The 26,079-nt window shown below is 38.8% G+C and overlaps 2 protein-coding genes across 2 annotated transcripts in view; one reads left to right on the forward strand and one right to left on the reverse strand.

Annotated features, from left to right (window-relative positions):
• Nucleotides 1-14,237, reverse strand: part of sh3bp5a (SH3-domain binding protein 5a (BTK-associated)) — a 33,021-nt gene extending 18,784 nt beyond the window's left edge. Inside the window, exons 1-3 of the mRNA XM_079828417.1 lie at nucleotides 13,884-14,237; nucleotides 11,189-11,251; nucleotides 5,377-5,505 (exon numbers count right to left, since the gene is read on the reverse strand). Coding sequence (XP_079684543.1) covers nucleotides 5,377-5,505; nucleotides 11,189-11,251; nucleotides 13,884-13,964 — 273 coding nt within the window. The 5' untranslated portion in view covers nucleotides 13,965-14,237. The remainder of the gene's footprint in view (nucleotides 1-5,376; nucleotides 5,506-11,188; nucleotides 11,252-13,883) is intronic.
• A 5,201-nt stretch (nucleotides 14,238-19,438) lies between these two features.
• Nucleotides 19,439-26,079, forward strand: part of LOC307133507 (uncharacterized protein) — a gene marked incomplete at its 5' end in the record, with an annotated part of 16,713 nt that continues 10,072 nt past the window's right edge. The window contains 3 exons of the mRNA XM_079828590.1: nucleotides 19,439-19,651; nucleotides 19,716-19,770; nucleotides 19,884-19,985. Of these exons, the coding sequence (XP_079684716.1) occupies nucleotides 19,439-19,651; nucleotides 19,716-19,770; nucleotides 19,884-19,985 (370 nt within the window). The remainder of the gene's footprint in view (nucleotides 19,652-19,715; nucleotides 19,771-19,883; nucleotides 19,986-26,079) is intronic.

Genomic DNA, 26,079 nt, shown 5'->3' on the forward strand with positions numbered 1-26,079 from the left:
ATCAAAGCTGAATTTTTAGCATCATTCCTCCAGTCTTCAGTGTCACATGATCCTTCAGGAATCATTCTAATATGCTAATATTTGCTGCTCAATAAACATTTATGATTATTATCAGTTGAAAACATTTGTGCTGCTTAATATTTGTATTGTTGTTTACTGTATGCTGCATACTATTTTTAATTGCATATAATGCAGTATGCAACAGTAGTATTTTGTCATATTCAGTTACAATCTCAGAAATAACTATTATTTAGCATTTTTATCTAATTTAAATAAATGTCTAAACTTTTGAGAAATCAAATGTTGATATCTGATCCATCTGATTCATTTCACACTGTAAATACAAGGTTAAGTCTAGCGCAGTGCATCATTTTCGGCAAATTTAGTTGGTCAGTATTCCATGAATACAGAAAATGTGCATATTTGCACTGTATTCATTATGCACACTGAACAAATATTATGAGTAAAATGTGTGTGTTGATAGTAGGCTGTGTCATTGCCTAATCTAAGTCTTAAACCATGCAATTTGCAGCAAATGTAGTATGTCATCTGTTTAAGCATGCATACTATGCACATACTGAAGAAACATTAGTATGGTAGCATTTTGAACATAATCAACATGAGCAGAAAAGATCATATTTTAATGCAAACTGGGCGATTAACTAGATTAGTTTTGCACATGAGATGTTTCAGCAGCAGTAGCAAATCCAATGCAGTCTCAGTCTGGATAACACCCTCATAGTGTCTGTTCAAATGACATTGATTTGACCGCGTGTGTGTGTGTGTGTGTGTCTTTTAAAACCAGTGCTCATCTGTAATCAACACTCAGACACACACGCTGTGAAGGGACGTGAGGTGCGAGGTCAGCTGACACATGCTGGAGTCGCCTGTCATTGATGTCTGACACCTGACGCTCACGTGCCACAGGACAGAACAGATGCTGTCTGTCTGTCTGTCTGTCTATCTATCTATCTATCTATCTATCTATCAGTCTGTCTCTGTCTGTCTGTCTGTCTGTCTGTCTGTCTGTCTGTCTGTCTGTCTGTCTGTCTGTCTATCTATCTATCTATCTATCTATCTATCTATCTATCAGTCTGTCTGTCTGTCTGTCTGTCTGTCTGTCTGTCTGTCTGTCTGTCTATCTATCTATCTATCAGTCTGTCTCTGTCTGTCTGTCTGTCTGTCTGTCTGTCTGTCTGTCTGTCTATCTATCTATCAGTCTGTCTCTGTCTGTCTGTCTATCTATCTATCTATCAGTCTGTCTCTGTCTGTCTGTCTATCTATCTATCTATCAGTCTGTCTCTGTCTGTCTGTCTATCTATCTATCTATCAGTCTGTCCGTCTGTCTGTCTATCTATCTATATATCTATCTATCAGTCTGTCTCTGTCTGTCTGTCTGTCTGTCTATCTATATATCTATCTATCAGTCTGTCTGTCTGTCTGTCTGTCTGTCTGTCTGTCTGTCTGTCTGTCTGTCTGTCTGTCTGTCTATCTATCTATCTATCTATCTATCTATCTATCGATCTATCTATCTATCTATCTATCTATCTATCTATCTATCTATCTATCTATCTATCTATCTATCTATCTATCTATCTATCTATCTATCTATCTATCTATCTATCTATCTATCTGTCTGTCGGTCTGTCTGTCTGTCTATCTATCTATCTATCTATCTGTCTGTCTGTCTGTCTGTCTATATGTCTGTCTGTCTATCTATCTATCTATCTATCTATCTATCTATCTATCTATCTATCTATCTATCTATCTATCTATCTATCTATCTATCTATCTGTCTGTCTGTCTGTCTGTCTGTCTGTCTGTCTGTCTGTCTGTCTGTCTGTCTGTCTGTCTGTCTGTCTGTCTGTCTGTCTGTCTGTCTGTCTGTCTGTCTGTCTGTCTATATCTATATCTGTCTGCTCAGCTGTATGTCATTGTAGGTGTGATCGTGTTCTGTGTTCTGATTGGCTGTGAGGTGGGCGTTGGCACTCTGACTGAGAGACAGCTGGCACTGCCAGTCTGAGCTGTGTGTCTCACCTTCTGACACAGACAGATCATGGTGGTCTTTCAAAGTGATGACAGGACAGTTACACAAGACCACCTTCATTTCATTACCCGTTCACACACACACACACACTTTCAGCTTTACACGGATCAAACACAGTGATATTAAATTAAACACAGTAAGATTAAATCAAGCCACTAAATCATATTAGCTAGCATTCATAACTGTGTGTACTGTGTATATTTACACCATCTGAATTATTACGCATCACTGTGACGGATTCTTTTGATATATAGTTAGAAAGTCCATGAGTTGCAGATGTCACACACACACACACACACACACACACAAGTCCGATGACTTGTTATCTGTGTTTCCTTCAGCTTAAATGAAGCAGGTTTTACCAGGAGCTTTTAAAAGATTAGCTAACGTTGTCTTTTTCTTGGCGGCGCTTTACTGACTCATGACTATGTCAGATCATTTTGTTTTAATGCGTATAAAAATAGACTGAGAATATGAGCGAGTGACTGGAGCTTCTGTCTTTCTGAAGGCTTCTCACGACTTTTTACAGTATTTAATACATTTTTGATCAAATAAATGATTTTAATATAAATAAAAAATCTTACCGACTCCAAATATTTGAATATACACTGTATATCTATAATCATAAACCCCTTCACTTCAGTTTTGACGGCGTTATAATTGCGTTAGAGCCAGACGCTGAGCAGAACTCTCACCAATGTCACCTCGTGGATATAAAAAGCTCTTTTATGACTGTCTGAGAGCGACATTTGTGTTGATTTATCACTGTCACAAGGTGATAATATGGAGAATTTCACATCTGAAAGATCTCGCATCGATCCTCACACACATTCACATGACACTACCGACTGATGCTTCATATTAATAACTAGACTGTGCTAAGATGTTCTGAGCAGAAGAGGCTCTTCATGCATTGAGACACGTGAGACGGACGTCATGTTCAGTCGTCTCTCCTTCGCTGTTTCTATCTATAGGAAATGCCTCGGCCTGTTTGCAAACAAATGAGCGTGCGTCTGTACGCTGGACTGCAGGGCATTCATTACTGAGGAGCTGACAGGAGGTCATGTGACGATGAGAAGTTAAACTGGGGCAAACATGTTTTTCTTAAAAACTCGTCCTCCAAAACTTGAGGCACATTCTTTCAGAACATCATACTTTTTTTGGTCATAGCACACTGTTATATTACATTAATAATGATAGTCTGCTGTTTAACAACGATTACTCTATTAGTTCAACAATGTAAAGTCGGCGAGAGAGTTTTCCACCGTTTAAATAATGTCGTTTTTGTACTGTTAATAAATCATGATTAGTGCTGAGATGTAACAAAGACAATTAACCCTTGATATTAACCCTAAATATGTTTCACTCTTTTGACAATATTATGTTTGTTTTTCTATCTATCTATCTATCTATCTATCTATCTATCTATCTATCTATCTATCTATCTATCTATCTATCTATCTATCTATCTATCTATCTATCTATCTATCTATCTATCTATCTATCTATCAATGCATCCATCCATCCATCATCCATCTATGCATCCATCCAACCAACCAACATCCATCCATCCATCCATCTATCATCCATCTATCCATCCAACATCCATCCATCCATCTATGCATCCATCCATCCAACATCCATCAATGCATCCATCCATCCATCTATCATCCATCCATCCATCCATCCAACATCCATCCATCCATGTATGCATCCATCCAACATCCATCTATGCATCCATCCATCCAACATCCATCTATGCATCCATCCATCCATCTATGCATCCATCCATCCATCCATCCATACATCTATGCATCCATCCATCCATCTATGCATCAATCCATCCATCTATGCATTCATCCATCCAACATCCATCTATGCATCCATCCATCCATCCAACATCCATCTATGCATCCATCCATCCATCCAACATCCATCCATCCATGTATGCATCCATCCATCCATCTATGCATCCATCCATCCAACATCCATCTATGCATCCATCCATCCATCTATGCATCCATCCATCCATCCATCCATCCATACATCTATGCATCCATCCATCCATCTATGCATCAATCCATCCATCTATGCATCAATCCATCCATCTATGCATCCATCCATCCAACATCCATCTATGCATCCATCCATCCATCCAACATCCATCTATGCATCCATCCATCTATGCATCCATCTATCCACCTATGCATCCATCCATACAACATTAATTCTTCCATCTATGCATCCATCTATGCATCCATCCATCCATCTATGCACCCATCCATCCATCCATCCATCCATCTATGCATCCATCCATCCAACATCCATCTATGCATCCATCCATCCATCTATGCACCCATCCATCCATCCATCCATCCATCTATGCATCCATCCATCCAACATCCATCTATGCATATATCTATGCATCCATCAATCCATTCATCTATGCATCCATCCATCCAACATCCATCTATGCATCCATCCATTCATCTATGCATCCATCCAACATCCATCTATGCATCCATCCATCCATCTAAGCATCCATCCATCCAACATCCATCTATGCATCCATCCATTCATCTATGCATCCATCCAACATCCATCCATCCATCCATCTATGCATCCATCTATGCATCCATCCATCCATCCATCCATCTATGCATCCATCTATGCATCCATCCATCCATCCATCCATCTATGCATCCATCCATCCATCCAACATCCATCCATCCATCCATCCATCCAACATCCATCTATCCATCCATCCATTCATCTATGCATCCATCCATCCATCCATCTATCCATCCAACATCCAGCCATCTATGCATCCATCCATCCATATTTATATGGTGAACATATTTACTTCATGGCCAAGAGAAAAGCTATTATTAAAAACTAAAAGCAAAAATCATTGCAATATTCGTGATTTTTCTTAATTTTATATCACAAGAATGAATGACTATGAATATTTTTATATTTTCCAACTGTAGATATGCTATGATAATTCCAACAGTTTACTTTGCACATAGATTCACAGTTGTTAACACACTAGTAGAGTAACATGATGTAAACCATGTCATGCCCACTGAAGCGGATCATCAGCTGTTTCCTGCTGTTCAGGCCTCCCTGGCAACCGCCAAACCTTCATTGCATAATTCTGTTCTATAGCGTGCTTTCCTTTTCACACTGGTGAACGACTATATTCTGTCAAGTTTCAAAGTGTCTAGATGTGTTTGTCCCTAATCATTCATTCCCTAGATGAGATTCCAGAAGGTTCCACACCGTGCAAACTCCAGCAAAACACATTGCTGTGACAAAACAAAGCTCACCTGGCGGGCCGCCCTCCTGGCCTCCCAGTACGGTTTAGAGTCTTCTACGGCTTTGCCGATCTTCTTGACCTGCTCGTCCAGTTTGACTGTGGCCTCCACTAGGACGGCGCGAAACTTCTGCCGGGAATCCTGCAGATCAGAGATCAGTAACAGACAGTGAATCTAAAATCACACGCTCAAGTGTCTCAAACAAAACTTGTGAAAGCACTGGGAACTTAACACAACTTTGTTTCCTAATTAAGTGCATTCACACTCTACTGCATAAAAGCTAGCAAATCATATAGCGTTATATTGAAGTGTGAATTACAGTGCATGCAGTCTGTGAAACCTGAATGTATCTTAGGCAACATGCACTGTGCGCTCAGGAATCTCTCTGAATTATGAGCGTCCATCTTTCACTTTAACGGCAATGAAACGCTTCAATAATCAGGCTTTTGTTGCTCCCTGAAAAGCGCTGCTTCAGCTAACTCGATTCAGCGTTTAACCCAGTTAAGGAGGAATCTACTCCCTGCTTTCTAGACAGAAATCTCCCCCTCAGCAGAACGAAACAATCACGTTTGTTGCATAAGATGAGCAGCGGGGCCAGAGAGTTTGAGTCGTGCGTGTGTCCGTGTATCGTGTCCAGCTCTGCCGGTCATCAATCTGTTATAAAGTGGGTTTGGTCGCTCAAATGACTTATGTAAAAACACGGACATCTACATCCTTCCACACAGGACCTCCGTGACAAAAGACACGTCACAGGGATTTAGACTTCCTCTGACAGAAGGACACTTCCTGAGGGATTATCACAGGACAAATACAGTTAAACAGGGAACTGTGAATGAGCGTTCGTCACGTTTTGTTTTGTTTTTAAAAAGAGGATGAGGAACTAATAGTCATGAATCTGAAATAAGACTAATATACCCCTTTTCCAGTGCTGGTGCTGGTGCGGAGCCAGAGCCTAGTTTCAAATCGGTTCTTTGTGTTTCCAAACCCAAAGCACCAGCTCTGAGACAGGAAAAGTGGTTCTTAAGTAGCACCAAAACATTGCTGGGCTAGAAGCAGTGGCGGCTGGTGATAATAATTTTTTTGGGGGGGGGGGCCCCCAAAATTTATATACCTTATTAAAAGAATAAGGGCGTTTTCACACCTGAAAGTCTGCACCAAGGTCCGAACCTAAGTTCATGTTTTGATACATTTTATACAATCGGTTAGTTTTGGTTTGGCTTCACATTGCAGTTATGCGAGCGCAATAAAGAAATTTACATGACACACTTGCGTCCACTCGTCATCATATGTGTGGGCGGCATCTGGACATTGATTGGTTTGTAAACGGACGTGCGTCTGACGTCAGCGTCTTTGACAAGAGTGAATGAACGGACGTATATCGCTGCCACTATTGAACAGTGCGCATTGCTTGACTGTTTTTTATTAGTTACGTTTAAAAGTGGACATTTCAAGCTTTATATTCACATATTTCTCATGTTTGTGAGACAAGTAGCTGCTGAGTTTCGGTTTATTTGAGACGCGCTCCAGTTCATGTGCAAAGCTATTGTCTGCTATAGACTATTTGCTTCTTATTTATTAAATCCAGGCAATTATCTGATTAAACGTTGATTAAAATTAAGATACAATTTATACAAAACGAAATTCACATTAAAGAAAGGCTTTCTAAGCAAAATCATACAAAATTTCGTTCAAAATCATTTCTGATCACTTCTGACATATTGCGCATCTTTTCACTTTTCATAATCAATGTAGCCTAGATTGAATTTAAAAATAACATTATAATATTTAAACATAAACAGGAACTTCCTGTAAATGGTCTGAAAGTCCGAACCATACAGAAAATGCTTTCACACTAGAAACGAACCGAACCTTCGTTCAGTTTGATCCGGACCGAGACTACCTCTTTTCGTCGGACCAAATTTCGTCTGTTTGGTCCGGACCGCGGTACGGGGGAGGTTTCACACCTGTAATTTTGATTCGGACCAAACTGAAAAGTCAGAAAATCCGGACCAAACAAGGTAGGTGTGAAAACGCCCTAAAAAAGCATGTTGACTACTTGAACATACATTTTGCTCTCCTTTCCTTCTGGCCAGCGAATTTCTCAATGACTCTCTGATTAAAGTCAGTCATCTCAGTAGTGTCATGACGTTTGCATTGTTCAGTCAAGTCTCTTACCCCCTTCAGTACCGACACTTTGAATTAAAAGAAGCAATAAAGGGCATTGCTAACAACACATCCAGCCAGCCACCTACGTTTCTCATAACAAGCATGTGAAGCTCCGAGTGCAGCTGCGTCCTGTCACTGGCCGGCTGCTGCTGGATTTGTAAATCGCGTTGGTCCGGTTCGGGATCCTTTATCATTTTTTTTCTTCCAGCGAACGCCTTGTGTGGTTTAAATGCTGCCATCTCTACGAAACTGATCATCCTAACAAGGTTTTGGTGGAGTTGGAGTGACGATGTCGCCCGTGCACTTTCGCTTTAGTGGCCAAGAGCGGAAAGTTGAATGACAGGTGACGAGAACCAATCAGATTGGATAAAATAACATGCATCCAATTCTGATTCGCCAGGGACGCAGCGACCTGCGTCCGGAGGATGATCTTTAAGAACCAATTAGAGACCAGCTTCAGGTCACATGCTGCCCGTATATTTTTAGACTCAGATAGACATCCATTTGTCCGGCGTCCCTCACGCATGAAACCGCATGACACATATTGAAGAACATATAAAATAGTTAACCCATCAAAGCCAGTTTTTATTAAATGCTGAGGCTCTTACTAACAGCCGGCACATCGTATGAGTAAACTATTTTATTTTTATTTCACTTTTATATCATTTTTGTATACATGTATATTTCTGGAATTTTGATGGGGGCGGCGCCCCAGCGCCCTCTATTGACCAGCCGCCACTGGCTAGAACTAAGAACCGATTACGTCAGCCGCTGGGGGCGGGGTCAACAAGACGAACACAAACTTGAGATCCGCCATTTCTGAAATAGTAGCTAATGGAGCTAACAGCTGCTGCTCGTTTGTAAACTCCGTCTTTACAAATTACGGCGAACTGCATGAATGCGTTGGATTCGCTGTGTTTTCGTCGTGTTTTGATGCCGATGTAGGATCGTAAATAGTGTTAGACCGATATATCGACCGGCCGTTTTTATGTGTATCGGCATCGGCCGATACAAGGCTGCTGCGTTGGCCGATATTTTTTCCCCTGCATTATTTACAGACAGGCGTCCACAGGGCAGCTCTCACCGTCTTCAAACTCTCTTGCTCTCCCTCCCTCGTGCATATTAATCAAAATCAATTGAGAATTGACACGATGGTAAAAGGTCGAAAAACAGAAGTTTCACGTGGAGCATTGGGAGATTTTTTCCTGAATTACCGCTGGTGTTGCTCTACAAGAGATTAAGTTAACATTAAGTCTGAAAATGGACTAACCCAGCAATCGGGCTGTTTTAACCCAGCGATTGGGTTGTTTTAAGCAAACATTTAACCCAACCGCTGGGTCAAAACAACCCAATTGCTGGGTTAGTCCATATTCAACCCAACTTGGGTTATTTTTAACCCAGCATTTTTTAGAGTGTAACCATTAAATGACTAGGTTGTAAATAGTTTTAAAATTAAGTATAGTACAGTCAGTGTACACTTTATTATGCTGTTTGCTTGTTGATACTGTGTGCAATAGTGTAATTATTTTATTTATGCTTAAATATTTATCTTCAGAATTTATTTTCACCACTGAACTCTTTTTTTTTTCTTGTTCTACATCACCTGTTTTTACTATTTGTTAAATATATTTTTTTTTAGTTCAATAAATGTTCCTTTTTTAAATTGTAAATTTTAAATGGTTATCATCATGATCATTGTGTCATTTTTATGATGTAAATTGAGGGAGCAAAAGCAGTATCGGCTCCAAATATCGGCTCAAGAAAATCGGCAGCCCGTATCGTCATCGGCTAAGGCTGATGAAAAAAAATCGGTATCGGCATCGGCACTAAAAAATCCATATCGGTCGATCCCTAATTGTAAAGCCGTGTGAATCAATAGTAACGCAACGTTTGCATAGTTGATGGAAGGCTTGTTCTCAGCGGTGCTGTGCAGACCGATCGCCGTATGACAACGAGTCCAGCGAGAGCATATGACTCCTTATGCTTTTGATTCACTCATGCGGTTTTTTGATATCATAAGTGGACTGCGCAGCGCCGATGCATCTCGAACAAGCCTGGTGTTTGTGTTTCCCTCTGCCTCGCTGGCGTTGCTGAGAAAGCTGAGATGTATACAGTGACGTAAGACATGGCTCTGTTGTGGCTCTCAGCATGTGGAAAAGCAAACGGTTCTTAGAAGGCTCCTCAGTCGAACCAACTATGAACTGGGACTAGCACTGGCTCTGAACCGGTTCATTCTGGTAGAAAAGGGGCCATAGAGGACTTTAACAAGACTTATGGGTAACACTTTACAATAAGGTTTCATTAGTTAACTACATTAGTTAACATGAACCAATAATCTGCACTTCTATTATTCTTTGTTAAAGGAACACACTATTTTTTTTTGAAAATAGGCTCATTTTCCGTCTCCCCTAGAGTTAAACGATCTCCGGGTCTGGTGGTAGCACTTTTAGCATAGCTTAGTATAGATCATCGAATCTGATTAGACCGTTAGCATCTCGCTCAAAAAAATGACCAAAGAGTTTTGATATTTTTCCTATTAAAACTTGACTCTTCTGTAGTTACATCGTGAACTAAGGCCGACGGAAAATGGAAAGTTGCGATTTTTTTTTTTTTTTTGGTAGTACCATGGTATAATTTTAAATACTTTTGACTACCATGGTATTGTCATCTCGCCTTTACCGTTGGGTTAAAAAATGGACAAATCCAGCAATTGTGTTGTTTTAATCCAGCGGTTGGATTAAAGGGTTAGTTCACCCAAAAATGAAAATTAGTCCATGATTTACTCACCCTCAAGTCATCCTAGGTGTGTATGACATTCTTCTTTCAGACGAATACAATCGGAGTTATATTAAAGCTGTCCTGGCTCTTCCAAGCTTTATAATGGCAGTGATTTGTTGTGTCGTTTTTGAAGTCCATAAAAATGCATCTATCCATCATGTAACTGCTCCACACGGCTCCGGGGGGTTAATAAAGGCCTTCTGAAGCGAAGTGGCGCAGTGTAACAAGTTTGTGTAAGAAAAATATCCATATTTAAAACTTTATAGACTAAAACAACTAGCTTCCGGCGGAAAGCCGTACGCAATTAGACTTGCGCCAAAAGAGTATTCTGAAAGAAGAATGTCATATACACCTAGGATGACTTGAGGGTGAGTAAATCATGGGCTAATTTTAATTTTTGGGTGAACTATCCCTTTAAATGTTTGCTTAAACAACCCAATCGCTGGGTTAAAACAACCCAATTGCTGGGTTTGTCCATTTTCAACCCAACTAGGGTTGTTTTTAACCCAGCATTTTTAAGGTGTATGCTGAAATACAAAAGGAAATCATAAACCAGCTGAAACAAAACATGGAAATGGATATTTCTTCAATTACTACTTGTGTCTCCTTTTGTGTTCCACAGAAGAAAGTCAGGGATTACATTTTCCTAAACTACTCCTCTAGCTGTTGTGGCTTTCTGAGGAATTCCAGACTCGGATAGGAGAGATTTCCTCTGTCTGCTCAGCAGATAAAAAGGGTGTGAGTCGCATAATAGGAAGCTTCCCATTGGTCAGTGCTGGAAGGGGGCGGGTGCTGAGCTTTTAGACATGACTTTGGAATTCCGCCTGCAACCATTTTCAGCAAAAACAGTGACAGCAGAAAGCAGGCATGTGAACCTTACCTCCAGTTCAGTCTCCCATCTGTTGATGTTATCTGTAGACTGATTCAGTTTCTCCAGCTCGCCCTGTTGAAGAGATAAAGCGAGGCGATCGCAGTAAGATGCCTGTTCTGTTGCAATGCGACATCTGGAAAGTGTTCTTCAAGTAACCCAACACTGAAATAAGCTTGTGTGTATGCTTTTCCTCCCATGTTAGCAACACGTTGATGACACACAGATGTTTCGCACTGTTGTTTTCATTACGAGATTATTTCATGGGTGGAGGATGAAAAACCAGTTCATCTAGCACAGGCTTACATGAAGGGTTTTCCACGGTTCTTTGCAGCAAGTTCTTAGCAAGATAAATTAATTGCCATTAATTGTAAAGAAAGTACTATAAGTGTAAAACATTTCCCAAAAGGGTGTTTCAAATGATAAAACAATAGATAATGATGTTTTAAAAAATCATGCTTAAAAAAGTCACTGCATTAGAACATGTGTTTGTGATTTTGGTGCAAGTGTTTTTGTTGTTTTTTGACAGTGCTAGGTCAAACCCAGGTTATTCATTTTAAATAATAATAATTGATATATAATGGATAATTACTATTTATACACAGTTGCAAGAACCGCTTTCAGAATCTGTGAAAATGTGAATCATTTCAACAAAATAAGAGAGATCATACGTTATTTTTAATTTAGTCCTGTCCTTAATATGATATTTGACATATATAATGTTTACATATAGTCCACAAGACAAAAAAAAAAAAGCTGAATTTATTAAAATTACCCCGTTCAAAAGTTTATGAACCATTGATTCTCAATCCTGTGTGTCGTTCCCTGATGATCCACGACTGTGTGTGTGTTTTGTGATGGTTGTTCTTGAGTCTCTTGTTTGTCCTGATCAGTTAAACTGTCCAGCGTTCTTCTGCAGATTCTTCAGTTTTCCAGCATCTTTTGCGTATGAAGCCTCTCCAGCAGTGAGTGTGTGTGATTCTGAGATCTGAGGACGACTGAAGGACTCAAACACAACTACTGAAAAAGCTTCACACATTCACTGAAGCGCCAGAACGACGCATTAAGAGCCGGGGGTGAAAACTTTTGAACAGGATGAAGATTAAAAATGTTGGGTTAAAAATGTTTAAGTATACATTTTTTTCATTTAGTTCTGCCCTTCAGAAGCAACAGAAGATACTCACTCACATGTTTCCCGGAAGACAAATGAAGTACAATTTATCTTGATCTTCAAATTCAGAAAGTTTTCACCCCTGGCTCTTAATGCGTCGTGTTTCCTTCTGGAGCTTCAGTGAATGTGTGAAGCTTTTTCAGTAGTTGTGTTTGAGTCCCTCAGTCGTCCTCAGATCTCAGAATCACACACACTCACCGCTGGAGAGGCTTCATACGCAAAAGATGCTGGAAAACTGAAGGATGTGCAGAAGAACGCTGGACAGTTTAACTGATCAGGACAAACAAGAGACTCAAGAACAACCATCACAAAAAAAAACAGTTGTGGATCATCAGGGAACGACACACACACAGACACACACAGCCGTGGATCATCAGGGAACGACACACACACACACACACACACACACACACACACACACACACACAGTTGTGGATCATCCATGGAACGACGCACACACACACACACACACAGTCGTGGATCATCCAGGGAACGACACACACTCTCACACACACAGTTGTGGATCATTCCACAGAACGACACTTACACACAGTCGTGGATCATCCAGGGAATGACACACACACTCTCACACACACACACACACAGCCGTGGATCATCAGGGAACGACACACACACACACACAGCCGTGGATCATCAGGGAACGACACACACACACACACACACACAGCCGTGGATCATCCAGGGAACGACACACACACACACAGACAGTCGTGGATCATCCAAGGAACGACACAGTATTTAGAATAAAAGGTTCATACACTTTTGAACGGGTCAGTTTAATAAATTAATCTTTTTTTTTTTTTTGTCTTGTGGGCTTTATGTAAACATGTTTTATGTCAAATCTCTTATTCAGGACAGCACTAAATAAAAATTACATTGTGTATGATCTGTCACTATTAAAATTATTCACATTTTCACAGATTCTGCAAGCGGTTCACTTCACACACTTTCTCTTGCAACAGTGTGTGTGCGTGTGTCCAAATACGTTTTATGGGTCACTGTAGATCGTTTTCTGACATTATTATTCGAACCCCTCAGTTTTGCATGCAGTGCGCGTGAACTCAACGGGTCCCTTTAAAAAGCAAATAATTCTAAATATGACGTCAAAAGTAAACATGATTGTCGCGGTTCCTCAATGGAACAAACAATGAAACAATGTAACAGAATAGAACAGGTGATGTCACAGTGGGCTTCCCCTGATCGAATCAATCACCAGCCGCGGAACAATCTGAGCGAACACAACATGATCTGATCTGATCGGATTATCGGTGTGTATAGACTTCTGATGAAATTATGGACGATCTGATCGAGGTTTCATCCAAAAAGAGTTTGACCCAGGCTAACTTCAGTTCTGGTGTCGGAATGAATAAAGCGACATATAGAACAATATAACATATCAGTACAGCCAAATAGCATCGCCTATAAGTGTTCAGTCGAGTTTGGTTAATCCGCTTTAAATGGATTTGATGTGAATTCTCAGATGCATCAGTCGAAATGGATTTTGTCGCTCTGTACCTGAATCCTCGGGTCAACCTCCTCTTCCTCCAGAGACTCTGAGTCTTCATCAGATTTATTCTCTTTCTCCGTGTCGTTCATTTTGATAGTAGACGCGATTCGTTTCTTACTGACCGAACAAAGCGAGTCTCTGTCCGGGATGACGGGCTCCGATGATCCGCGCAGAGCCGCGCTTCTGCGGTCACTGCATTAGTACATCCAGACAAACGCGATTAAAGGAAACACGCACGAGCCCTCATATCCCAAAGATACTGAATACCCCGACACACAAACACACACACAAAACACCGGCAGACTCGAGACTGAGGAGCCGCTCGAGCTCTGAGATCTGCTGAGATCTCGCCCGCCCCCTCTGGTGTCCTGAATGAGGGTCACTGCAGTTCACACACACACACACACACACACACACACACACACACACACACACACACACACACACACACACACACACACACACACACACACACACACACACACACACACACACACACACACACACACACACACACACACACACACACACACACACACACACACACACACACACACACACACACACACACACACACACACACACACACACACATATGAAACTATGAAAATCTACGTTACAAGAAGTTTAATCTCATTTTGCTTTTGCCGTTTCATAAAATGACCCTGTCAGAGATATTAAAATAAACATATTCACTAAGATGAGAGTATTCTGTGTGTATGACTGTGAAATATCAGGGATTTAATACTTTACAATAAGGTTTCATTTGTTAACATGAATTAATGTATTAACTTTATTTTTATTTTTAGGAGTGCAAAATTTACAACATATAGGGCGAACACAGAACACAAAAACAACAATAAAACAGCAGTAATAATAACAGCAATGAAAAATAAGCAGAAATGACAGATAATAATAGTGGAAGTATTTAAATAGTAATAGCATGTATAATAATAATAATGATAATAATATTTTGTGATGGCAGCAACAGTAATATCAGTAATAATAATAACAACAGAAATATTACAATAATGATACTAAAGATGGTGATAAGTTGTGTTGACGGAAATAGTAATATCAATAATAATAATAGATAACATTGATAATAATGATAATAACAACAGTAGTAGTACTCATACAAAAAAAAATTATATATTATATATATATAATACATAATAATAAAACAATATTCTGTGTTGACAGAAAAAAAATACAATCAATAATAACATTTATATCAATAATAATAGCAACAGTATTAATAGTAATACTAAATATGGTGATGATAATATTGTGTACTGACAGTACAGTTGCAATACTAATATCAATAATAATATAATAACAATAATAATAAAAACAATGCTAAAGATGGCGATGATAACATTTTGTGAGGACGGCGACAGTGATGTCAATAATAATTACAGTAGTAACAATAATAATAACAACAATAACAATGTCAAAAATACAATAGTAACAATACAATTAATGTATTAACTAATATGTACTAACAATTAGTAATACATTTGTTACAGTATTTATTAATCTTTGTTAGTTAATAAAAATGCAGTTGTTCATTGTTTGTTCATGTTAGTTCACAGTGCATTAACTAATGTTAACAGATACAACTTTTGATTTTAATAATGTATTAGTAAATGCTGAAATTAACATAATTATAACTCACACTGTATGTAGAGGCTATAAACTAATATAAGGATAGTTGGATGTGTGTGTGTTTCTGCCCTTTCAATGTTTGCAAAATGCTAAACAAACTTTCTACATTCAGTTATTCCAGTCCAGTTTGTTGGTACTTGCTGTCAAAACAAAAATACTGTGTCAAATATAAACACACACACACACACACACACACACACACACACACACACACACACACACACACACACACACACACACACACACACACACACACACACACACACACACACACACACACACACACACACACACACACACACACACACACACACACACACACACACACACACACACACACACACACACATGCTCAGAATAAGGCTTGTGTTGAATTAGATTAAAATGTAAAAATGCAGAAAGTGTTGTTTGTTGGGTAGGTTTAGGGGTTGTGTGTATGTGTGTGTGTGTGTGTGTGTGTGTGTGTGTGTGTGTGTGTGTGTGTGTGTGTGTGTGTGTGTGTGTGTGTGTGTGTGTGTGTGTGTGTGTGTGTGTGTGTGTGGCCTGTTAAACCCTACATTATGGGGACAAAAGATATCCATAATCTTTTTCCATGTGGGTCAATGTTTAGGTCCCCATGAGGAAAGCAGCTTTTAAATCATACTAAATTGTGTTTTTTAGCAAATGTAAAATGCAGAAAATTTTCTGAGATGGGTAGGTTTAGTAGGGGGATTAAATATACAGTTTGATAAAATATACAGTAAAATAAAATAATCATTTTGTCTATGGAGAGTCCCCATTAAGAGATAGCAAAACCTAACATGCAAGAAGAAAAAGGACAGGGCCAAAAGGTTAGACATTTTTTACACATAACTAAATGAAAAATTTCTAAATAAGCATATTTATTTCTAGGACAATAGCTAGATGCCATGCATTGAATCAAAGATGCATTAGTTCGGTCATGTGATAACTAGTCATTGCATAAAATGTCTCGCATATTATTTTTTTAATAGAGAGCAGCACATTGTGTATTCTGTGCATTAAGCATTGAGTTAATATTCCACTCTGAACAAAGCCAGCTCCACCTGAGAGAATGAAGAATTGAGATTGACAAGAATCTGTAAAAGCGAGAGAAAGAGAGAAAGACTCTGCTGGCCTCTAGTGGTGCACAACAGAACACACATGCACAATATCCACTTTATACTCTACTGAGAATTTGTGATAAAAGTACGATAAAAAAAATTAATAAAATAAAATAATGATTATAGGGATACAGGCTGGCTTCTTTCAAAAATGAACTTGAACTCAAATCATCCTTGTTCACATTACTTAAAAAACTCATGTAACTAAATTTACTTAGATTTACTGAGTTGTTTCTACTAAAAATGAGTATTGTCAGCTTTACTTAATAAAATAATGTTTGTTCGGTCAACTTAACATTGCTGAGTGAAATGAACAAACTGGGCAGTGGATCTGTAGTTCCCAGCATGCTTTGCAAGGGACTGCATTAGGAGAGTAAATTGAGGGATTAAAGTGTTATTCTATCTTTTTCAGTAAAGGGAAAGATGTTGTTCATTTATGTTAGCGTTATGTTCAGTTATATTGGACATTTAGAGGAGTTTCTGTAATTTTGTGGTTACCACTATGCAGAAGAGTGGTGCCTGTGTTTAGGCTGTGGGCACTCATATATTCATTTATTGGATGGACTTCCTGTTCTCAATTAAGTTATTTTTGAATTTTATTTCTAAAAATATGGTTTTTGTTATATTTAATAGTTTTTTACTTACATTTGTTGAACAAGTAGTTATTTTAATAAGGTCAATTAAAACAATAAAGGTCTTCACCTAACATGATAAACTTTATAAATTTAACATAACATTATTAAGTAAACTGCACATATAAATATTATGTAACAGACAAATTCAAATGTTTTGTATTTACTTAAAGACATTTTGTCAGCTTTACTTGACTTTCTTTTGTTCATATAACTAAATTGTTATTTGTAAAAATGACTCAATATAGTTGTGTGGAACCACTTGACGCTGCTTTTTTAAGTAAATTCAACAAAAAATTTTTTTGAGTGTATACAATCTCAGGAATTAAGCATTTTATAGGCCTATATATTGCTGAGTTAACTTGAGACCCCTGTGGTAATAAAATTAGCTAATAGATATAATCACATTTCCCCATTTTATTAATAACATTAAAAAATGCAAAAAATATTTTGGCTATTACAAGTTTTCTGAATATGTTATTATTAAATACACAAATGAGGCATTATCTAATAATTTGCATACATTTCCAAAACAGAAAATTCAGGTGAATGATGTGTGAACAAACCCTTCCATAAAAACCTTCAGAATATAGATATAATAAAACTGTGAAGATATCCAAATATCTTGAAAAAAATGTTTTGGGTCGTTAACTTTACCTCTTTAAAATACATGCTGATAACAAAATTAAAAGTACTATCAAAGGAAAAGTTCACCCTAAAATGAAAATTCTGTCATCATATACTTTCCCTCAACTTGTTCAAAACCTGTATGAGTTTCTTTCTTCTGCTGAACACAAAAGAAGATATTTTAAAGAATGTCAGTAACCAAAATGTTGATAGTCCCCATTGACTTCCATAGTAGGAAAACAAAAATACTATGAAAGTGCTATTTGGTTACTGACATTCTTTAAAATAAAAAAGTTGAGAGAGAGTATATGATGACAGAATTTTCATTTTAGGGTGAACTATTCCTTTAACAAAAGTGTAAAGTCTTTACTAGTTTGGATTACATATCTGTATAATTGTATAATTGTAATGTTTATGGTCAAAGAAGGCGACATACTTATTTGTCACAATGTAAAAAAGGTTATTTTACTTTAAGCAAAATATAATTTCTTATTCTTGCCAAGGCAAACCATTAACCTTTAGTGTGTTATGTTTGGTGTTAAATAGTAAAGATATTGATTTTCTTATAAATGATACAGATTATTTGCATGTTTATGTGCCCAAAAACCTACCAATATTTATTTATTGTTTTATTTATTTTTTTGACAACTGTTTTATTTAACACTTTTTTTCAGTAACCTGCTGTAATTTTTGTATTGAATACAAAACAAAACACACTTCTACATTAATAAAGTGTACTGTCATTAAAGTGTCTTTTTTAAATAAAAGCTTTGGGTAGCAAACATGTAGCAAATAATAAAGCAAAAATTAACAAATAAAATTAAAATTAAAATAACAAATAAAAGAAGCATAAAATGGAATATGCATAGTCATTCAAATAAACAAAACAATGAGTACATCATCGCAATTACAGAGATCACATCTGGCATGTGTCACGTCCAAGAATGACGAAGACAAGGAGATCCAATTGCAACGTGGTTTTATTAAATAACACAAAAGCATGTAATCCAAAACGAGGAAACACATTGTTTGTGATAGGCACAAACAATACTGGACAATGAACTGAATGAATGAAGGTGCTGACAGAGGAAGGAACCATGGAGGAGCTGATGGTGGGAGGAACCATGGAGGATCACATGGCCGATGAGAGCCCAGAGCAACCCAGGAGGAAGGTGATCCACGTTGGAAATGATGGAGGGAGGAGCAATGGAGGAGTTTTCGGCCCAACTGACACAAGTGATGCCAGGAGATGTGGATGCCCATGTGAAATCTGATGGGCCGAAAGACCAGGCGACATTGATGGACCAGGAGACCAAGGCGAAGACATGGACGAGAGGCTGAGGTGGAGCCAGGGTGCTGGAGGACTGAGATGATGATGTTATAAGTGAAGACAGAGGTGAAGCCGGAGTGAAGGAGGAGCCCGACTGAGCCGTAGGGGTGGAGGAATGAGGCGCAGCCAAAGGCCAAGAAGTCCATGGTGACAGTAGAGTAAAGCCTGGTGGAGGCTGACGGACGATGGTCCCAGGTGGAGCCGAGGGGGCAAGGAGCCAGGGGGAAGGGCTGAGGGCTCAGAGGGATGAGGCAGAGCCAGGGAATCCCCATGGCATGGCGGAGCTCGTGACTGGAAGCCCCAAGGCAGAGCCAATAGAGGAGCCATTTGAGGTGGGGCCTGGAGGACCCATAAGGAATAACTGGCATTTGGTGAAGCAGACAGGAGAGGCAGGCTGGGTGAGGAAACAGACTTAGTGCTGGATGGGACCAGTGGCAATGAAGACAACTCTGTGTTAAACAGGACCAGTGGCGATACAAAAAGTCTGTGCAGGTCAGGACCACCAGAGGCAGAAGAGGTTTGTGGGTGGAAATCAGAGGGGAAGCTGATCCTCTGCTTTCCAGTTGATAAGCCACTCCACTAATACTCCCAGTGGCACAAATTTAATGACTGGCTCACACACCTGGTCAGGCTTTTCCTCAGAGATGGAGGAGGCTGTTGGCTCCGGCTCCGTAGCGGGCATTGAGTGTGGGTCTCTCTGGCTGCGATGGGCTCAGGCTCCTTATGGGATCTGTGTGGGATCTGGGGTTGCGTGGAGACAGATGTGAGGAGGGGCTGGACGATGGGATAGTATCCTTTTCTGCTTCTCCCACAGTGAATGAGGATCCATCCAACCACAGAGCGATGTTAAAACCCTCTGGGGTTCTTCGGGTCAAAAATGAGCCGAAGCGCTTTATAATAATAATTTAAAAAAAATCGTAGCTTCATCGGAATGGTCAGAAACTTGGTGACTTTATTGGTACTTGGTATATGAATACCCCAAAAAATTGGGGACAGGATAAAAAAATAGTCACACTCAGGACCTTCGGGTCAAAAATGACCCCCATAGGAAATGAATGGGAAATTGGCAAAAATATGAAAATACTGAGTTTTTTTGTGCAAAGCATACAATCTACAAATCAGCCAGGATGCAGAAAAAAAGGACCCAACAGTGAAGTGGTGAATCTCTAAAATATCAAGAGTGCAAAACAGACAAAAAAACTCACACACACACAAAAACACAATTAGCTTTTGGAATGGCACGCGTTCATTTGTGTGTGCGTGTGTTTTTGTGTGTATAAGCGTGTGTGTATGTGTGTGTGAGTTTTGCACTCTTGATGTTTTAGAGATTCACCCCTTCACTGTTGAGTCCTTTTTTTCTGCATCCTGGCTGATTTGTTGAAAGTATGCACAAAAAAACTCTGTATTTTCATATTTTTGCCAATTTCCCATTCATTTCCTATGGGGGTCATTTTTGACCCGAAGATTTGTGACTATTTTTTTTTACGACCGCTTAGACTTTTCAAATCCTGTTCATATACCAAGTACCAATAAAGTCACCAAGTTTCGGACCATTCCGATGAAGCTACGATTTTTAAATATTTTTATAAAACGCAAGATCCACTATAGTGGTAAAAATTTGCTATTGCGTGATAAAAATGATCAATGTGTCCACCTGATGGCACCGATCTCATTTAAAAAATTGCTTTCATTAGGCCTAGGCTTGACTCTAAAATGAAATACAGCTTTAATAAAAAAATTAAAAAATGATATATTTATATAAATGTTTTATTATATTCAATGGGAAAAAATGGGTCATAATTATTGCATAAATGTTAATTATAAATCATAAAATTATCTCAAAACACCAAAAAAGTAAATAAAAAATATTATTGAACAAAAATATATTTCATTGATTTTACTCAAATCTTTTTTATCTTAATCCCGGCCCAACTTATGACGTTCGCGTGTTTTTTACATTCAAAAACATCATAATGAATAAGTAATAGGCTATTGTCTGCCTTGGTTTTGAGGCTCTCTGAAAAACGCTCGGTTTTGATGGGCGTGCCGCACTGAAGACTTGGAATTAAACGCCCACGGCTAGGATTGGATAAGATTTGCATAATTAATGAGCTTCAGCTCCCCTCAGTACATGTGGGGATTTTTTTGAAAGCGTCTGGGGAAACGCTGACACAGGGCTCGCAAAATATCTTTATCAAACAAACACAATGATTCATCTCTCATGCACCCGCGATTGATTGGAATGTTATTCTTGTATCACTTGGCCCGCCCGAACAGTGAATATAACGCAAACCGTACACACACACACACATATGTGCACAACAAAAGAATGTTATTTCACTATTTAAGATAGCCCGTCGGCAGGCCTGTGATATGTTTTGGTAGCCTGTCTGAAAAACACATAGCCCCGGGACATTGGGCTTTGCGAGCACTGGCGTTACAAGTCCGAGTATGATCACGAATGAACCAATAAAACCTTCTCTGGCCTGTGACAGCGTGCTAAGGTATATAATCAATATATATCAAATGATCTGTAACAATGCAATACTAACCCATAAAAAAAATGCTTTCTCATATAAGTGTGTTGCACCGTTCCTGTCGGATCCACTATAGAAGGCACAGCATTGTGTTTTAATCTCAATATGTCTGCAAATCCAGTCTCGACCTGTATCTTGTTTACAATCGATTCCGCGGTGAAATGAAGCGAACAAACGCGCAATGTCTTAAGGAACCAGCATGTTTATTGCTCGGCTGCGTGACCCGTTTAGCTCCACGAGTCGGTGGGCGGGGCTTCTGTATTCTATGACGTCAGTGGTCAACATATTCTGAGAGCTGTCGTTTTCTGGGCCTGGTGTCGATAAAAGCTTTTCTTTGACAAACAAGGACGTTTTCAGCTCTGAAACTTACAGGATATTCTTATCTCACGATGAACTTTTATATATCAAAGGCTCAAGGGAAAGTTGATTTCTCAATTAACATACTGTGCCAAGGTCCAGTAGGGATCCCAGCAGTTCGATCTCATCGTCCAGCCCGCATCAGAAACCCTCCATAAGGGTGAGGACATTGCAAATGGCATGATGGCTGATGTCCAAAAACTCCTTTACATAATACTCCAGGGTTCTGCCATTTTGAAAAATAAACACAATAGTCCTTTTTGGTCCATCAAAGAGACTAGTTGGGGCTATATTAATAGCTACTATTTCCATCTTTTTAAGTTCCGGTATTCTGTCACGCTTAATCCCTAAGGATGAGGAAGAGAAATGAAGGGAATCCAATTGCAGTGTGATTTTGTTAAAAAACACAAAAGCAGGTAATCCAAAACTAGGAAACCCAACAAAACAGAATGCTAGGCACAAACAATACCAGACAATGGTGAAGGAAATGAAGGAAAATAAAAATAAAAACATACCAAAACACTTCATTCATGACTCAAATCAAGTCATCCTTCCAGAACACTAAGGGTTTTCACCCAAAAAGCACACTTTGTCAGTCATAAAAAAGGACCTAAAAACACTTACGACAGGCAGAATTACACGTTTTCATTTGTAACATTTCTTTAAGAAAAGAAATACACCTCTTTACTGTTTTGAATTCATGTTACATTGTCCATGTTTACATTACACTAAGATGAAGATGATTTCATTATTCTTAATTGTCAGGCGCTATGGGAATCGCTGTGCCTGGTCTAATTGCTTTGATAGTATTTGTTTTTTTTTTGGTAATTTATTTTCAATACGGAATATATAAGAAAAACGCTGTTTTATTGAGTTTGTGTAATAGGTTTTGAACCAAAGTTGAAAAGAATTCAGAACTTTTGAAAGATGTATGCAATTTGTGCCGAAGTAACACACACCCACACCTTGTGTTTCACCCCCACAGAGTTCTTTTGTGCTCACTGTGTGAGTTCTGGATAAGTTGCCTAAGTATTGAGAATGAGGTGAATAAAAACCTCCAGGACGTCATTGGGGCCATTTAAAAGGCGGTACTGCCGCAGGTATACAAAGGAAAAAACTGGGGCATAACCTGCAGACAGCGAATGAAAATCAACATGTTCAGTAACACATCTGCTTAAGGATCGGTAAGAACATTTTATTTCATTGAAGATGTTTGTGTTAATTCTATTTAAGCATAGTTTAATTGTGAGAAATATCATAACAGGAAATCATCAAAACCTTTCTATGGGATGCCTGGTTTTGTCTTTGTCAGACATAACAGTAGTGTTCAATTAAGTTACATTAAATTAAATGAATTATTAACAGCTTTAGTTACAAGAAAATTGCAGTTTTATATTGTGACGCAAATGTGACAACTGTCTACTCAACATAAATACTTTTATATAACTTACTTTACTTTATATTATTTCTTAACTGGGAAAGGCACTTTCTATGGGGAAACCAAATTCGGTCAGAGGCATCTATTTGTTTTGTGAAATGCTGGTGTTAACAATGAGTCATTGGAAAATATTGTTGCTAAATGAAAATAAATATTCATATTAGGAGAGTCATAATAGCTATATGTAGCAATATGAAAAGGATCATCAGTTGGGATTTGTGGGGCGGCAGTGGCTCAGTGGTTCATGTAGGTTGTCTACAAACCGGAAGGTTGGTGGTTCGATCCCCGGTTCCACCTGACCAAGTGTCGAAGTGTCCATGAGCAAGACACCTAACCCCAGCTGCTCCCGACGAGCTGGATGGCGCCTTGCATGGCTGACACCGCCGTCGGTGTATGAATGAGTGTGTGAATGGGTGAATGTGAGGCAAAATGTAAAGCGCTTTGGATGGCCGTAGGTCTGTTAAAAGCGCTATATAAATGCAGTCCATTTACCATTTTACCATTTACCATTTAATATAAATTTTGCGATATCTAAGAGACAAACAGAAGGATTGAACATCTAATTATGATGTTAAGGTGTGTTGGAGTAAATCTTGATGTTGCTTTGATTTGTGCTGACATCTCTCATCTCGTCTTTCCCTCTTGTTTTGCCCCCCCCCCCCCAAATATTCTAGAAACGTTATATGGTAAAACTATAGCTTCAACAGGTTACTTAATAAAGTTTGCATGTATTAACTCTTCAGTGACTGATGTTGCAGCCTCACCGGACGCTTTCCAAGATGGAGAGAAAAGCTTTTATTATTTTATGCATTTTGTTCGGTAGGTGAATCCACTTTACAAGTGAGATAATATATTAGTGCTGTCAATCGATTAACAAAAATAACTAATTAATCACATTTGTAATTAATAGTGATTAAAACATCAGAGTTTTTAATATTTTTAATATATTGTAATGATTTCATAGTTACTCTCCAAATGAATGAAGAAACAACTTAAAGACAGTATATTTTAAATATTTGTTGTAATGCCATCTTTTTTGATTGATTTAAAAAAAACGAAAAAAACATTAATGATAGACATTCAACAGTACAGTATAATTGAAAGCTATCAATTTTAACATTCATTAGGCTTTAAAGAAATTACTTGTAATTTAAGTGAACTTTAAACAACCTTCACATAAATAAACCCATTATAATAAATGTTATATTTACCTGTGGCCTTTCTGTCTAACAGGTAGGAAATATACAGAAATTGAATAAAGTTATCAAACAGTCTTCACTGCATAAATAATAAATTAAATATAGATTAAGCCTTATTAAAGCTACAATTTTCTCTGTTACGTTTGTTCTGTGTCGTTAACATTAATGACAGACATCATTAGTGGCTGCTGTCTCTTTAAGATCGGCCACTGCCGAACATGACGCGGATCTGATGCGCATCTAATTTTCCCACAGCTCTTTAAGTTAATTTAAGACGTTATTTAACTAATTTAATACTGCTCTAATGAGAATACTCGACAAAATGGGCATTTTGGCATAATTGCGTGTGTTAATCTATGTTCAAGCGTGGAACAGAACGTGTGATAGGCTACTTGGCGCATATGCGTCCTGTGTGAGTCACATAGTCAGGACATTCACAGACAGTGCGTTCTCTTTTGTCTTTCTGAGCATTGTGTGTGTGTGTGTGTGTGTGTGTGTGTGTCATAGTCAGGACATTCACAGACAGCGCGTTCTCTTTTGTCTTTCTGAGCATTGTGTGTGTGTGTGTGTGTGTGTGTGTGTGTGTGTGTCATAGTCAGGACATTCACAGACAGCGCGTTCTCTTTTGTCTTTCTGGTCGTCATCGTGTGTGTGTGTGTCATAGTCAGGACATTCACAGACAGTGCGTTCTCTTTTGTCTTTCTGGTCGTGTGTGTGTGTGTGTGTGTCATAGTCAGGACATTCACAGACAGTGCGTTCTCTTTTGTCTTTCTGGTCGTCGTGTGTGTGTGTGTCATAGTCAGGACATTCACAGACAGTGCGTTCTCTTTTGTCTTTCTGGTCGTCGTGTGTGTGTGTGTGTGTGTCATAGTCAGGACATTCACAGACAGTGCGTTCTCTTTTGTCTTTCTGGTCGTCGTGTGTGTGTGTGTGTGTGTGTGTGTCATAGTCAGGACATTCACAGTCAGCGCGTTCTCTTTTGTCTTTCTGGTCGTCGTGTGTGTGTGTGTGTGTCATAGTCAGGACATTCACAGACAGCGCGTTCTCTTTTGTCTTTCTGGTCGTCGTGTGTGTGTGTGTGTCATAGTCAGGACATTCACAGACAGCGCAATCTCTTTTGTCTTTCTGGTCGTCGCGTGTGTGTGTGTGTCATAGTCAGGACATTCACAGACAGCGCGTTCTCTTTTGTCTTTCTGAGCATTGTGTGTGTGTGTGTGTGTGTCATAGTCAGGACATTCACAGACAGCGCGTTCTCTTTTGTCTTTCTGAGCATTGTGTGTGTGTGTGTGTGTGTC

Source organism: Gobio gobio, assembly GCF_949357685.1.
Source record: "Gobio gobio genome assembly, chromosome: 11".
Lineage (NCBI taxonomy): Eukaryota > Metazoa > Chordata > Actinopteri > Cypriniformes > Gobionidae > Gobio > Gobio gobio.